Below are 16,344 nucleotides of genomic sequence, written 5' to 3'. Positions count from 1 at the left end.
ATGAGCAGTTTTAGTTATACTTTTCTAATTTAGGAGTCACGTTCTACAAGTACAGAAGTCTGGCAGATTTTTTTTAGATCTTCACATTGCATTTACATTCACACAATATCAAAGAAAAGTAATATCAGATCACATATGTTTAGGCATGTGGGGCATGTGAAATCTGTTTCCGATATTTGCTGATTTATATCATATTAGTTATAGTCTTGTTAACAAGTTACTTTGACCTTACACCTGCTTTCTTTCCTCACTTTTTCTATTCATTCACTATCTTTTACAGTTTATTGCATCTGTATTGTCAGTATATCTCTCCTCCTCCTACAGAATCCACTCAGATCCTCTGATTTGGCTGAACAAAAGAAATGGAATTATTTTGGTGCACTCCTGAAAATAAATATGGAAATATGGCCCGAGACTTTAGTCCAAGAATACTAATACTGGGATTGTGTCCATAAAGTAAAGTACAATGTTATTGAAGCCGAAATCTGCTGTGCTAATTAGAACTTTATAAAAATGAAACACAAGAAGCCCACAATAGTCATTTCCTGGATTCTGAAGAAGAACGTTGTGGCTTCTTCCTCCCTGTGTCCTTCTGTGGATGTTAACAGTGTCTTTCCTCTCTTTCTCTGTCTTTTTGTGCCATCTCGTATTCATTTCTTTATACATCTACCCTCCTTTACGCTGACCTTTGTCTGCATTGTCCTGAGTCTTTCCACTCCTCCTCCATCGTTTTCTTTCGCATTGATCTTCTGCCTGTTTCCTCCTGTCTCCTCCATTGCTGTCCTCTTTATCTGACCACACCTCGTTGGGCTCCTTGTTTCTGCTTAATCCTGCATTTTGGGCTTGTTTATTTGTTTGTATACGTGCTTGCCGACATCTCTGCCTCTCTTTCTGGTTTTCTGTGTTGCTAGTTTTTATGGCCGCACCCTCATTATCCTCACATTTTCTACCTCAAATCGCAGCAGCAGCAACTGAGCAGCAGCCAGACTCCAGAGCAGCAGCCTCAGCCTCCTCAGCAACAGCAAGCCCATCCTGGAAGCTACACATTGGAGCCGCCACAGATACCACAGCAGCCACAGCAACCACAGCCCCAGAAGCCTCAGCAGCCCCAGCAGCCATTGACACCTGGGGCTTCAGACACCAAACCAGGGCCAGGTCTGCACCAGCTCTCCTTTTCTTTACATTAAAACACACAAAACAAATTACTCAACAGTAGTGGCCCACTGTTCATCATTTAATCAAGGCAAATTCAGACAGTTATATTTGAATTCATGGAAAGAAATACTCTCACTGATGTCATTCCTCTCTCAGAAAACCATCAGGGGTCACTAAAACTCATAATGACTCTGCTTGTCTGGCCAGCTTGAAATCATCTGTTAAAAGCATCATTTCCAAATATTTTATGCATCACTTTCTGTTTTGCAACATCGCTGCAAATACTTCTGCCTTTATTTCAAATCAGACAGATTGATGAGTCAGCAGGGTATCCTGCTGTTCCTCTTGTAATTACTTCACTTGTGTGTTTTTTTTTTTTTACCAGCTAACCAGCTCTTTTTGGAGCCATCTTTTTTTTTTTTTTTTTTCTTCAACCTGCATGTTTGTCTCACTGGTTTGATTCACTTTATCTTTTCCCCTTTGGTGAAAGGTGTCACGACTTTGGAGTCATGGGTGTTTTTTGTTGTTGCTTTTTAACAAAAAATTAAATAACCTTTTAATCTGTATGAAACCATTTTTAGAAAGCAACATTGCATTTTCCAATTTTCCCTGACTTAGTTTCAGGTGCCCACAAACCTGTTTCTTTTTCACACATTTGTTTTGCAACTTTGTAATGACAAAATATCCATTAAATTAACAGCTGCAGGAGAACTGTGTGTTGATTTGTGACCTTTTGGATCACTTGCCACGATTAAAAGTTTTCCATTACACCATTACTAGCTATTAAAAAAAACAAACATCTACACCTCTCTTCTGTCACACAGATGATACGCCAAAATTGGAGCCAGTTGTCCAGAAGTCTTCCTCATCCGGGCTCGTGCAGCCTGAGGCCCCTTCGGAGAGACCGGAGGCCAACACTCCTGTATCTGAACCGTCTCCTCCTCTTGAACCAGAGCATCTCTTCCCCGTCTCGTTGACTGCGCCCGTCTCTCTCCCACTCACAGTGGCCAACACCAGTGAACGCCCCTCAGCTAGGGAGCCTGCTGCTTCAGCCTCTTCTTCTGCCTCCTCGTCTGCCGGGGAGAGCAAACCCTCTTTGGAACCACCTCAGACGCCCAACACAGACAAGCCTCTCTTGGACTCTCCGCGAACTTTAGCTGCCTCTCCGTCAGTGGCTCCCAAGGCTTTGAACGGTCTTGCAGAATCTGGGATTGAGCTAGATACCTCAGCACATGAGGCCCCTCTTCTGCCCCCAGCTGCACTCCAGCCCAAGGCCTCCACTCCTGCATACAGAGAACCCTCCTCCTCTGAAAACTTGACCTCTGACATGAAGCCAGAGGTGCCAATTGCTGCTGCGCTCTCCCCCATGGCACCTGTGGCTGTGGTTCCAGTCACCCTGACCTCAAGTCCCATCCCAACTTTGCCTGTTATGCTCCCCCCTGGCCTTCCACCTCTGGTGCAGGCCACAACAGAGGCCGATGAGCCGAGCAAACCCTTAGACACTAAAGACCTCATTCCCAGAGGAGGGACAGAGGATCAAGGTGGCATTACAGAGAACAAAATCGAGCCCCAGCAACAAGCACTCACTCGGAGGAGTCCCACTACAGGTACTTATCTTCTGTTCTAGATTACATTTTTATAATCCACTTAATTGCATGTGACATTTTAAAAAGAGCACTAAAAACATACCACAACAGGCCAGCATAAAATGAGGGACTGTTTTATGAAGCCATGACTTTTTTTTTAATGATGTTATAACTGAATAGGTAAATAAAGCTGCTCTGTTATGTCTCGGGTTTTCGTACGGCTCAGGTTTATAACATAATCTCTCACCAGGCATTGTGATGACATGGTTGATGCTCAGGAAGTCACAGTCAGGCTAAATAAACTCACATTGTAGTCAGTCACCAAGCATGGAGGGATTCATGGAAATGTTCAAATGTGTTTGTTTGGAGACTTTTAGTACATCTGTTTGCCACAGACAACTACGAGCTCTATGAAGAACCTCATAGTAGACAACAAATACTTCAGTTTATGAGTACGATCAGTGTATATTGTAAAATGTCTCAACTTGTGACTAAATGCAGTTTCAGTCACATTGGGGGGAAAAACAAGCCGCCACAAATATTTAAACACTGATTATTTTTATTCTGGTGACACTCAATCTAGATGGAATGCATTCATGTTATTGTTGAGAACAAACATGTTTTTATTCGGTTAACTCTAAAACATTTTGTGGAATGTTCTGCAGTAGTTTATCAAACTGACAACCATCTGTTAACTATAACTAAATGTTTACCGGGATTGTTAGTACTAACAATTGTCAGTCGTGGTTATGGAAGTAAAAACAGGTTTAACTTGCCTTGTTTGTTTTTTGCTTTTTTTCTTTAAAAAAAGAAAAAACAAATGCAACTTTCTGACCTATTGTGGCTTGGATGTTTTTGTGACTATACGTGTTTCCCTGCAGTAAATCAAACCGCTTCTGCTATACCAAAGACGTGGAGAAAACCAAATGAAGGGATCTCTGCTGAAGACGCATGTCAAAAGGAGGAGGAGGTAAGACTCCTTTTCCATATGATGCACAATATTTAGAAGAATAGACACTTCAGTTATTGCCAGTTTGCCTCAGGACAGGAGAACTCTATAGTTCCCTGATAAATAGTCGGCTCTTCAAACGATGTGTATTTCTGTTTTGAGCAAGACTACAAATAGTAAAGGGAGTGGGACAGAAGGGGAAACGCACAATGTAGGCAATAGTTCAATTGGAAAATGTTTCCACATGTGCAGAGGAAAGCAGACATAAATGACTTTGGGGTGTTGTTCTCATCTGAGAACAAACGGTGTTGGAGTTATCCATCATCTTCATTGCTCACCCTGCCCACTGTATGTAGAATCAGCTGATTTTTCTCCTGATTCTTTGTTCTGCCGTTGGCTTGTGGAGATTTTCAACACCACTACATAATGCCGGAAAAAAAATAAAGGATTCTTTTTCTCTTCAATAAAAAATCTTGGTATATAGTTTAATGCCAAAATATACAAACGAGATCAGAGATTTCTAACGCCAACTGAGATTTGGTGAAAATCTGTCGTGTAGTTTTGACGTAATCCTTAAAAGCCTATAAAATGAAATCCAGATGCAGAATCCGGATCCGGATCCGGATCTGGAGCACCTCCAGAATTTGGTGGAGTCTTGGAAAATTTCGACAAAATCAGTGCAGTAGTTTTGACGTAATCTTGCATAGATCATACAAACAGGTGACAGATGATTTTATGTCCTTGGTGGACGTAATGAAACAACCAAAATGTAGCATATAAAAACACATAACTAGCCGCATTGTGATAGCTTTGAATATAAATATGTCTAATCAGCTGTCTGCTGGAAGTCACTGTTATTAGATGGAAAAGTTTACCAAGAAGATGAATCTTAAAGGTTTTGAATACATTCTGTGCAAGAGACAAAAGACTAGTTTTATTAGTGAAGATTTCAAAAATATTGCCAGAAAGGTTCACATCCTTTCAGGGGATTCAGGTTTGTTTTACAAACTGAAACCTCTCTTTGAGGTGGAAACTCTACTAAAGTCTCTAAGCCTCTGAGGGCTGATGGGTGGGACAGAAAGGCAAATGACAATGTGGTGCTTTTCTATCTCCAGTAGTGCTACACAAAGCCCTACAGACACCTTCAACACACACTGAGGACGCACTGAGGGAGTTACGGCTGAGGGATTGAATCCCATTCTTCATCTTTCTGTGGCTGGTTTAAATTGTGCTATAATCAAAATACATTTACATTTATTTTTGAAGCAAGCTGTTGTTCACAGTTGCCCTTCTGGAGGACTCGGGAGAAAATCCATTGCTTCCAACTGTGCCCTTTTTACTGCCTGTACGGATTTGCTTCCACATGATGAGGAATGCTGAATGCACTGGGCTTTTTAAATGAGAGTAAAATGACTGTAGAGGACAGTGTGAAGAAAATTATACCAGTGTTCTTCTGTCTGCTTCGACAAGCTGATTGCGCTCTTTTTTTTTTTTTTCTTTCTTCTTGGAAGGCTGCTCATGTTGTATTCATTGTAATGGACTACCAGCCATTTATTTTACAGTTAGCTATCTACTTTTGTACTTTAAATTCATACACTTTGTTCAGAGATTTCTCCCGCAACACTAGGCATAACATATTATCTTGCTAGACGAAAACGTCAGCTATTTCATCATGAAATCCTGCCTATACACAGGACGGGTCCACAACAGTTGATCAGCCTGCCGGAGACCAAACCTCACAGCCAGTTCCTCTGAGCAGCAGCCTGGTGCCCCTACCATCCGTCTTCAGCTCCACCCCTGCTCCTGTGACCTGCCCAGAGGCTGATGGGAAGCCCACCGCTCCAGAGGAAAACGGCGAAGCAGAGCTTGAGCCAATGAGAAACGGAGCAGGCCATGCCTCAGAGACAGAGAGCAGCGACAGTGGTGCGGCTCCTGGAGACAAGGAAAACTCTACAGGCGGCCCACAGGATATGGAAGGTTAGGGCCCCGTAAAGTAGAAAGAAATGTGACAAATAAAGTAACACATTTTATCTCTACAACTCTGTGAAAGCACAACAATCTTGCTTGCAGACAGCAAAATGGCCTCTGCCTTGTGGAGATGCCAAAATGGTTTATTGTAGCATCTGCTCTAATTAATCCCAGTACCTCTATATGTTTATATTTATTCCCTTTTTCCCCTTTTGCTTCCTCTTAAAACCTGTTTGGTGGTCCAGACCTGACTGAGTCCAGTGGGAAGCGTCAGTATGACAGGGACTTCCTGTTAGGCTTCCAGTTCATGCCTGCCTGCGTTCAGAAGCCTGAGGGGCTGCCCCCGATCAGTGATGTGGTGCTGGACAAGGTAGGTAACAGATAAGCCTGCAGTCTCAGCTATCCGTTCTTTCACCTTAAAGAAAAAAACCAAAATCAAACAAAATAATACAGCTTAACAGATGTCAAAGCTCGGAATGAGGTAATACAGATATCTGTAGTCTATTTCTTATCAATCAAATTTAAAAAAAGAAGGAAAAAAACCCATTTGAGCCAAGTATAGGTACTGGAATTTAAAATAAAATCTATCCAGAAGACTTTGAAGTACTGCATCTGAAATGGATTGGATGGCACATTTGGATCGAGCGTGAGCGCGAGAATATCTGGTGTGAAACCAGCAAGAAAGGAGATCTGTGTGAGGAATAGTCTGAAGACACTGGAGACAGTAGACTGTATGTAAAACTGTCTTATGAGGAAACATCTGAGAACGAAACACTATTTAGCATGTACGTGGACTTCATTTTTTATTATCTTTAATTTAGAAAATAAAGATCATGTCTTCATAAAACAATCGTCTTACAAACAAAGTCGTCATTTATTCAGAACAATGTAGTAATTTGTCTTCAGTGTGTCTGTAAAAAGATTTTTATTGGTTATTTCTTATCAATCCTCTGCAAATGCTTCAACAAGACCTTTTTGTTTAAATACATTATCAAGCATGAGTATGAAACAGACAGTGGCTCTGGTCTCTCAAACATTTATAATCCTTGTAATGCATAGCCGTTTGGGTTTTAAACTGTCGGTTGGACAAAAAAAGCAATTAAAAACCCTTACCTCAGGCTGTGGGATCCTGTGATGGCCGTTACTCATGAGCGCTTCTAAATACTGAGCGATTAAGCTTTTGAATGATTGATGAGATCAGTCGGTAATGAAAATAATCATTTTGTAGCAGCTTTAATTTTATAAAATCGCCTTCATTTCGATTCCAGTGTAGCAGCGGACAGTACTAGTTTATTGTTTTAGCTTGTGAGATTGTGTGCACTCCATCAAAGACACAACAGTTTTGAGTTGTGTCCGACATCCACACATATGTATGGGCGGAGCATATGGCCTGCCGAAATGCTGTTTTGATTAAAATCACATTGCTGTTATGTCACAGTTGGCAGTGTTAAAAGTACATGCCCCTCCCCCACCTCTCCAAAAAGAACAACCAGACTGGCGAACAGTTGATTGGTACGATCCCAAAGTCTCATTCTCTCTGTGGGAGAAAGTGAATTCTCACTGGGAAAGAGTGAAGCAGAACTCAAGGACAGCTGAAAGACAAAGAGCTCGATTTGTTCTTCTCTCCTCCCCCACAACTATCTCGCTCTCTCCTGCGTTCCTTTCTTCTGTTCTTCCCTTCCACATCTGGTTCTGACTTTTCTCACTCAACATCCCATGAACAAGCCCCCCCCCCCCCCCCCCCCCCCCCCCCCCCCCTCCACAATTTGCTTCTAGTGCATCAAAAATACATAAACCAAAAGCTAGTAAAACAGTTCTGCAGTCCTTTACTGCAGGTCACCTTTAAAGAGACCACTGGGTTAGAAATTCACACACATGCACACTTTCTCTCTCACACGTTCATTACACTGACTCCTTTAGCCCTACTCTCAGTACTACCAGGGAGTCACTGCTCCCCCTGCTGTTCAATTCATCCTCGGTGCACTTTTCAATTGTGTGATGATGATGATGAATTGTGTGTCACCCAGATGAACCAAAACAAGTTGCCATCCCGGGCGGTGGATTCCAGGGTGATATCCAGAGGACCTGATTTCACACCTGCATTTGCAGATTTTGGGAGGCAGATGACGGGAGGACGAGGCGCTGCAGTGAGTCACCCTTTCTCTAACAAACTGCCACAGCCATTCAATAAATAAGACACACACTACCTCTCATTTCGCTTTAACATAACACACTTCTGCCAGTGTCACAGTTGAGATCTGTTTCATTTTATGTCGTAAGTTGGAGGAATGTAGTGGAGTTTTCCCTTATATATAGTTATGAGGTCACTGAGGGAGAGGAGAGTTCATAATATTGTAAATGGAGGAAGAAAGAAAACATTTACTTTTAATTTGTTTCGTTTTCCTTTTTTTTTTGCATGTTTTGACTCTGTGTATTCTCTCTTTCTGTCCCTCCGTTGCCTCCACAGCTAATGAATATTGGGGCTCGGCGGCCTCCACCCAGGAAGATCATCATGAACGTGTCGGTGAATGATGATATTCAGCTGAAAAAGTCTGAGAATGCTTGGAAGCCCGGCTTGAAGAAGAGGGAGCTTCTTGCAGAGGATCCCGAAGTGCAGAGAACACAGGCACGGACAAACGCACTACCAACACTACACTTCCTGAATAAAATCTGTTGCGTTTAAGAGCTTCAAGCTTTCAGAAACTGTTGACAAAATCGGTCAGAACTTGATTCTGTAGAGATTAGAGAAGCAAAACGAGTCACTCTGAATGAAACAAATACGTTTTGATATTTTTGAGTGGTTCATCCACAATAACCCAAAAAGAGTGACTGAGCCTGTTTGCTTGATCATAAAAATCGGATAACCTGATAATTGTAATAATCGGTTCTGGCAAGTGCACAAGCACTTCTCAAATGTCATGAGTTCATTTTAGTTTAGTTAATTACCGTATTTGTTTCAGGACACGTACATACATTTTAATGTAAAAGTCACACTTGTCAGTGTTTTCAAAATTCCTGGTCTGGACTTGTTAAACATGACGACCCCTAGATACAAAGTTAATCTCCTCTTCTCTCCAAAAAGCTCTTTGTTCACTTCCTGTGGCTGCATGTGACGTTTGTCTTTCGTCTACAGTTTTCCTTTTAAACACACGAGCAGATTTAACAGAACAAAATAAAGCAGATCAGTAGGGAAAGAATGCACAAAGACAATGAAGTATGTGTGAGAAATCTCCGTGTGTTCATCTGATTTGTAATTATCAGATACTCATCATATCTGATAGAGAAGGTTGCATTATGTTCACATGATCACTTAATAATCTGACACCTCCAGAAATTGGATAATGATTGGATTTCATTGTGCATGTAAACGTGCTGATTGATTAATGCTCTCAGTGATTAACTACATTTTCTAATTGGTTTCCCCCCCCAGGACCTCTTCAAGAAAGTCCGGAGCATCCTGAACAAGCTGACTCCTCAGAAGTTCAACCAGCTGATGAAGCAGGTGACAGACCTGACCATCGACACCGAGGAGAGGCTCAAAGGGGTCATCGACCTGGTCTTTGAGAAGGCCATCGACGAGCCCAGCTTCTCCGTGGCTTACGGAAACATGTGCCGCTGCCTTGCCACCGTAAGGATGCTTTATTATTTATTTATCATTTAAGAGAGTGGACATTTTCTTTAGCCAGCTACAAACATACTTGATGATATTGGTCGAGAGGAGACGTGACCCTCGGGGGGCCGGCTGATTCTAGAGTTCAAACCAGACCAAGATGTTGGCTTGGTCACAAACTTTCTCTTCTATTACTAGAGCAGCTCAGCGAAAAGTATTTTCTGAAAACATTGGTGGCGAGAAATATGCTGTGAGTCTGTTTTGTTTTGGTTCCAGTACAGCTTATTTAAACGTTTTATAAAAGTTTGGCGAGGCGTCAGCCCTCTGCTCTGCTGCATTTGCATAAAGTTGGCAGGATTTTGCTTATGAGCTGAGGGCAGCTCCGTGGCGAGAAATTGACAGATGCTGTGGACACGTACCTTTCTGCACTGCAGACGGGTTAATTACATTAAAACTTTTAATCAGATTACTCATGATGATGGATTAATCCGCATTAACCTCTCAATTTTGACAGTCCTAGTTTGTTTGAATATCAAATTGCTTAAATGATCTTGATGGGAGAAGTGCTTGAACAATGCCTCTATTGTGGTGCAAATGGGTTAAAGATGACGTGAAAATTCCTGTAAATAAATATTCCTGACTCTCCACTGCAGTCTGTCGGAGGTGTGATTGTCTTGACTAAAATCTATCCAATATGCAGTCAGCAACTGCTGAATAATAGCCAGCTAACAAAGTCAAACCAGAACGTCACAGCTTTCGATTAAACTCAGTAATGTTCCGTTCTGATCCCGTGTGTTATGTAGGTGAAGCTGCTCAGGTGACACAGAATTAATTGAAGACCTGCACATGTTACAGTTGGTCTGCTCACTTTCTTTGTCCTGTATGGAAGAGAAAAGAAAAATGTTTTAGACCAGTTGTCTGGAATCGTCACCTTGGGCATGCTGGGAAAATTAATGCTTTTAAGATAGGTGTTAAACTGAGAGGAAATATCAAATTAATCCGTAATGAAAATAACGATTGCCCTGATTGTCTCAATCTGTTGTTTTGGAGACTCATTTACTTGTGTAGTTACTGTTGGGATTAGACTTCTGTTAGTGAAACATGAAGTAATTATCTATCACTGTGAATAATCTGGTCAGAAAAACTTTTGTTTTTAGAGTACCTTTAAATTGTACGACGGTAAAACATATCTTCTAGAAAAGAAGATGAATGAATGAAGACTATTGTAATTATTATATAAATTGAGAAATATCTGCTTGTCGTGTCACTGTAGAGACCAGCACTCTTCACACCAGTGTGGTATTTAATGTTAAACATTTTTAGTGGTTTGTTTCTTCTCCTGACCTCAACCTCTGCCTGTGGTTCACAGTTGAAAGTGCAGATGACTGACAAACCCAACAACACCGTGAACTTTCGCAAGCTGCTGTTAAACCGCTGCCAGAAGGAGTTTGAGAAGGACAAAGTGGACGATGTGGTGTTCGAGAGGAAGCAGAAGGAGCTGGACTCCGCTGCATCGGTCTGCGTTGATTAAACTTCACACTTTTTTATTACAGCTCTCAGATATGTCTGAATAATTCACCAAGGTCAATATTAATATTTCTCATTTGTTTGTCTTGTTTTCTTTAGTCGACGGAGCGCGAGCGGCTTCAGGAGGAGCTGGAAGAAGCCAAGGACAAGGCTCGAAGGCGCTCCATCGGCAATATCAAGTTCATCGGCGAGCTCTTCAAACTGAAGATGTTGACCGAGGCCATCATGCACGACTGTGTGGTGAAGCTGCTGAAGAATCACGATGAAGAGTCACTGGAGTGTTTATGCAGGCTGCTCACCACCATCGGCAAGGACCTCGACTTTGAGAAGGCCAAGGTGAGACTGACGAGGCCGATTTATCGATTCTGCATTATTGTTTGTGTCGAAGGTACCACTTTGACATTTGGGAAAAATACACCTAATAGCTTTGTTGCTGAAAATTACAGGACAATATTTATGTCAGATTCAAACTGAAGGTTCTGCACAAAGAGGGGTAGCTTTGCTTGTCTGCGGAAAGTGCAAATGCATAAACCACCAGATGCATTTACATCAATTCACATCGAGTAGTGGAGGCTGTTGTGTGCATTTTGCAACATTTTTGCGATGCACTGCACCTGGGCGGAGACTTCAAATAAGTTTGCTGTTCACAGTTTGCTGCATTAAAACTCATGACTCGCAAAAAAACCAAACAAACATGAGCATTGTGACAGTGTTTTCAGAAATAAAAGAAACATTTCTGCAGACGTTAGTGAGAGTTTCTGTTGGGAAATTTATCCCAAACCAGCTGTACTGCATTCACTTTCACAGGCAGAGGAGAAACCGGTATGTGGGTTACGAGCAGACGGGACATCCTCACTGTGTCCCCACTGTGAATGCCCCGCTTTGTTCTGTCTGACCGGCTCGCCTGTGGACATCAGTGACTCTCTGCTGGACACTGACAGAGGCCTTAGATGCTTGGAGAGACACAACTGACCCAAAGACCTTTTTGCTACATTTGTGCTGTACTGCAATCGCTGCTTTGATCTCTGTCATTCTGCCAGCCGTCCTGCAAAAAGGAACAGCAGGGAAATGCGATGAACCAAACAGATGAAAATAAATCAGCATTGTTTGCGTTTTGTTCTAAAAACAAAAATCTACATTTGAAATGAGAATAAACTAAAGCATATGAGCGTAAATCAAGGACATTGGTCCACTTTAACATTGGAACATTTTTCTGAACACATTTTTTATGATGATTACATTGAATTTGGCTTCTTTTCTTTTTTTTTTTTTTTGTCCTGCTTCCAAAATATTCCAGTTTTACATTGACTGGTCAGAGCAGCTCCTGCTCTAAATAAAGTGAAATAAGTTGTAAATGTATAAAAACTACTGTTTGTTCTTATATAACGGAGAAGTTTTGTCTCACCTTCTCCATGTCTTTTTTTGATCAGCCTCGAATGGATCAGTATTTCCACCAGATGGAAAAAATCGTCAAGGAGCGCAAGACGTCGTCTCGGATCAGGTTTATGTTACAGGACATCATTGACTTGAGATTGGTGAGTGTTTGGTTTAGAGGTCTGTTAGAATCTGAAGTCCTGCAAAGCTCATGCTTTGCCCGATATTGATTGATTTTCCCGATTTCTTTATCTTCTTCAAACAGAATATTTATGTGCTGGTCATATTTTGATTGTCCATCTACTTGAAATATAATCATTTTAAATACATTGAGGGGGGGGGGAAGCATGATCAGAGTCAATGCAATGTAAAACAATATGAAATCTGAACCTCAAGTTTTTGTTTTTATTAATGAAAGTATTTTTGATATTCCAGTTAAATAAACTGACGAATAATAAAAAGTTGGGAACATATGACCATTTTCGGTCCTCACAACACCGATACATATGCACGGACAAGTGATTTCAATAGAGACATCTGTGCTGTCAAATACCTGAGCACCCCCTTACATCTCACCCAGCACAAGCTGTTTAAATCAATGCCGCTCTCTTGTTCAGGATGCTAAAAAACTCAGATTCGAGCCCCGCTACGCTGCACTCCTGTCCAATTTGAATTTTAAATGAGCAAAGACGCTCGGTCTTTATAAGGATCCACTTTGTTTGAAAACAAAACCTCCATGTTGAGCATTGCGCTCTGGCACAAGTGATGGATTGTCATATAAGTTGAACTTGATATCCCCGTCAACACGCATGTATCTCAACGGTGAACATGACTGACATCTCTTTTTTTTCTTCTTTTTTTTTTTTTTAAATCTATGAGCTGTTTATGAATTGGTAAAACTCATAAAAACTGAAGATATTTGAGAATATGCTCTGGTTATTTGAATTGAAACTGCAGAATCTGACCTACTCATTGATTCACATTAATGAAATACATTTGTTTCTCCCAGCACAACTGGGTCTCTAGGAGAGCCGACCAGGGCCCGAAAACCATCGAACAGATCCACAAGGAGGCTAAGATTGAAGAGCAGGAAGAGCAGAGAAAAGTGCACCAGCAGCTGCTCTCCAAGGACAGCAAGAGACGGACAGGTCAGGCCCACAGTCCAAATCCTCTTTAAGGCTTAGAATCACATCGGCACAACCACAGTGACTCAGGAAGCCTGCATACCGGCAGACTTCCTGTCCCTATGGCCTGCAGAGATGCTATTGTGCCCAACAGCAGACAGGAAGGCCCCCCTACTTCCATCCATCTGTTCGCTGACTGATAATATGCCATCATGTATAGCCGAAATAGTGAAACATGAATATGCCCTTCCTTTACTGAAAGGTTAATCTTTTTAACAAAGTAAATTTCTTTGTGTGGTGGTGGTGGTGTTCCTGGGTGCCCTCATAGATCCTCGAGAACAGAGAGAGCAACGAGAGCAGCAGCGCGTGCAGAGAGAAGAGACCTGGAACACTGTGCCTATGACAAAGAACAGCAGGACCATCGACCCCAGCAAGATCCCAAAGATCTCCAAGGTGAGCTTCACCTCTTGGTAATATCACCAGCAACTGGATGGAAACGAAAGACTCTTGACTGCTTCATTACCACTCGTGACACTAACCACCTCCAAAAATTTATTTTAAAAATGCAGTCCACCAGCTGGAGCAACACGACCACTTTTACATTATTTTAAGAGAAGACTGTTAAAGCGCAACATGTTTTTTTTTTTTTTTTTTGATGTGGAATAATTCAGAGCTGACAGAAAGTGACCCACAGTGATGCTCAATGAATTCATTGCATTGACTAAAGTGACAGTGTGTTATTTGTGCACCTGCAGAACTGATGATCCTCAAACTATATTTAGTTAATTCTGTGAGTACTATTTAGAGATTCTGCCCCAAAGGAGCATAAAAGAACATAAAATATGACACAAAAGACATATTTTTATGGCTGAAATATCTGCTGTCAAAGACATTATTTACTTTACCTGCTAATTTATGATATTAAGTATTTATGATATTCTATATTTCTTTAGATTATGAGTTTGTACAGGCTCGTTATGCAATATCAATGTGATAATTAAAATCCTGAAACATCGTCACCACTGGTTGACAGAGGTGGGAGGTAATCATTTGCGCTTTCTTTATTACTGCACTGAGGCATACATCTGCGCTTCAGTATTTTCTTTTCTGATGAACGTTTACTGTGACTCCTCACGTTCTCAAAACCTCAAACCTCCATTCATTCTAGTCAAAGTTACAGTGAAATGATTGGAGCAGTCTTGGGTAGTAAAGCCGCAGAAGTAGAAACATTTCAGATTGATCAAGTTTCACATCACTAGTTCTTTTATTTGCAGAATAACTTGGTTTTGGGAACCCATAAAACCCTATGAATGGACAAATCACGTTGATGGTTTGCGCTGAATCTGTAGGCTGCATTCAGTGCCGAACGCTGTCAGGTCTACACTGTAATTTAGTTCAATTGGTGTGGATGTTTATCATGTTGTGACAAGTTTGTCCCACATTTATCAAGTGTTTTCTCACAATGGTCTCAGACTCCCACATCGCTGGCTGCCTTTCCTCTGGTGGAGAGTTTATGTGCACAGAAGATAACTGTTTACCGAACGGCAGGATAAAGCTTGAGGAGCATCGTAACTTGGCTGTGCACACAATCCTCCCTTGATTTTAGTTGATCCACAATATTATGGTTTACATGCTGAATAATATATACATTCGTCCCCCTACTGGATACAAAAGTTACTGCCACATTTAAAATACTAAATATTTTGTCCTTTCTTTTTCTGTGAGTGTGACATTTCTTGAATTGTTCCGAATACAGAAATATGTATATATCTATATATATATATATTCCTTTCTGCAGCCTCAAATGGATGAGAAGATCCAGCTGGGCCCGCGGGCTCAGGTCACATGGGTGAAGGGCAGCAGTGGAGGGGCAAAAGCCAGCGACTCGGGTAAGATCTTCTCCTGAGCTGCAGCTTCAATACATAGGAATGCCAAATGAGAATCTTAGTGCACAAAACTACGTAAATGATGCAAATTTCTCACACAACTGTTTTGCCTTCTGTCAAAGAGGCTCCTTTACATTTACACAAAAAATTATTTGAAACTCTTGCAATTTGGAACATTTGCCAGAATCAGGTTCTCTCAATCATCTGTTGACTTGCTGACATTAAACTTGCTGAACTGGCTGTTCAAACTAAATATTCAATTTAAAAAAACAAAAGTTCTCAAAAGTTTTATAGAACAGACAAGAAACAGAAGGTAATTGACTTCAGGTAAACGTAGAAAACACAAGTGAATAATAGGATAAATTGCAATAATGATCTATCGAATTCTTTCCAGGAAATAAGTATGACTTAGTGAGTTGCTTTATATTCTGGGTTTAATATTCAGCTTCAGGTTTTATGTTAAAAAACATATGCACCTCAGAAACAAGATGAGCTTGCTGGGTGCGATCTGCCTGCAGTCAAATGGTGATTGTACCAGAGGGAAGACAAGCGACCTACAGGTGCCGGGTGTTGTCAGCGAACCGTTTAACGGCTTTACAGTGCTGCATCTTTAAGGATTTTCTCTGAGAGGAGCAGATGTGTGCGAGGAACGAGCTGTGTATATTGAAGATTCTATACAGTTTAATAACTATGTATTGCGGAGACATCTGAGAAGTTAAGCAAACAAGCTTATACTTTTAAGTGTATGTCTGTATGAATAGTATTAATTTAATTCCATGTGTGTTTCTTATCTTTATTTTTTAAAAGAAAAAGGAAAATTCATGTCAAATTCATAAAAACAAGGGGAAGTGTTCTTATAATTAAGGTAGCGTTATATTTTACAGTTATATTAGACACCTCTGTCCAAAGCTTGCAAAAACCTTTTTTTCCCCCTCAAATTTTAGGTCGAAATTAAATTTTTCTATTGTTTTCTGTCCTGTATTGCTGCTGCATCTGAATCGCGATCCTTGATTTCTCTATTTTCTTGTATTAGAACTGTCCCGGACAGCTGGCCTTAACAGATATTCTGCACTGCAGTCCACACCTGTGCCTCAACCCTCCTCCACACCTCCACAGAACCCAGACTTTGACTCCCGGCGAACTCTGGGAAGGTAAAGGCCTGATC

General features: G+C 41.2%; 1 protein-coding gene across 2 annotated transcripts in view; it reads left to right on the top strand.

The window, feature by feature from the left end:
* The window catches only part of eif4g3a (eukaryotic translation initiation factor 4 gamma, 3a), a 54,261-nt gene that overhangs the window by 29,988 nt on the left and 7,929 nt on the right, over positions 1-16,344 (top strand). For both annotated transcript variants that reach the window (XM_080461622.1, XM_080461623.1), the window contains exons 11-25: positions 963-1,155; positions 1,980-2,762; positions 3,623-3,711; positions 5,385-5,667; positions 5,904-6,028; positions 7,686-7,805; positions 8,126-8,284; positions 9,089-9,286; positions 10,638-10,784; positions 10,895-11,131; positions 12,226-12,330; positions 13,179-13,317; positions 13,622-13,746; positions 15,092-15,182; positions 16,213-16,330. In XM_080461622.1, coding sequence (XP_080317748.1) covers positions 963-1,155; positions 1,980-2,762; positions 3,623-3,711; positions 5,385-5,667; positions 5,904-6,028; positions 7,686-7,805; positions 8,126-8,284; positions 9,089-9,286; positions 10,638-10,784; positions 10,895-11,131; positions 12,226-12,330; positions 13,179-13,317; positions 13,622-13,746; positions 15,092-15,182; positions 16,213-16,330 — 2,912 coding nt within the window. The remainder of the gene's footprint in view (positions 1-962; positions 1,156-1,979; positions 2,763-3,622; positions 3,712-5,384; positions 5,668-5,903; positions 6,029-7,685; positions 7,806-8,125; positions 8,285-9,088; positions 9,287-10,637; positions 10,785-10,894; positions 11,132-12,225; positions 12,331-13,178; positions 13,318-13,621; positions 13,747-15,091; positions 15,183-16,212; positions 16,331-16,344) is intronic.

The sequence above is a fragment of the Lipophrys pholis genome (assembly GCF_963383615.2).
Source record: "Lipophrys pholis genome assembly, chromosome: 4".
In the NCBI taxonomy this organism is placed as follows: Eukaryota; Metazoa; Chordata; class Actinopteri; order Blenniiformes; family Blenniidae; genus Lipophrys; species Lipophrys pholis.
The sequence above is the reverse complement of the archived record's forward strand: the minus strand, read 5'-3'. Positions and strand labels throughout refer to the sequence as shown.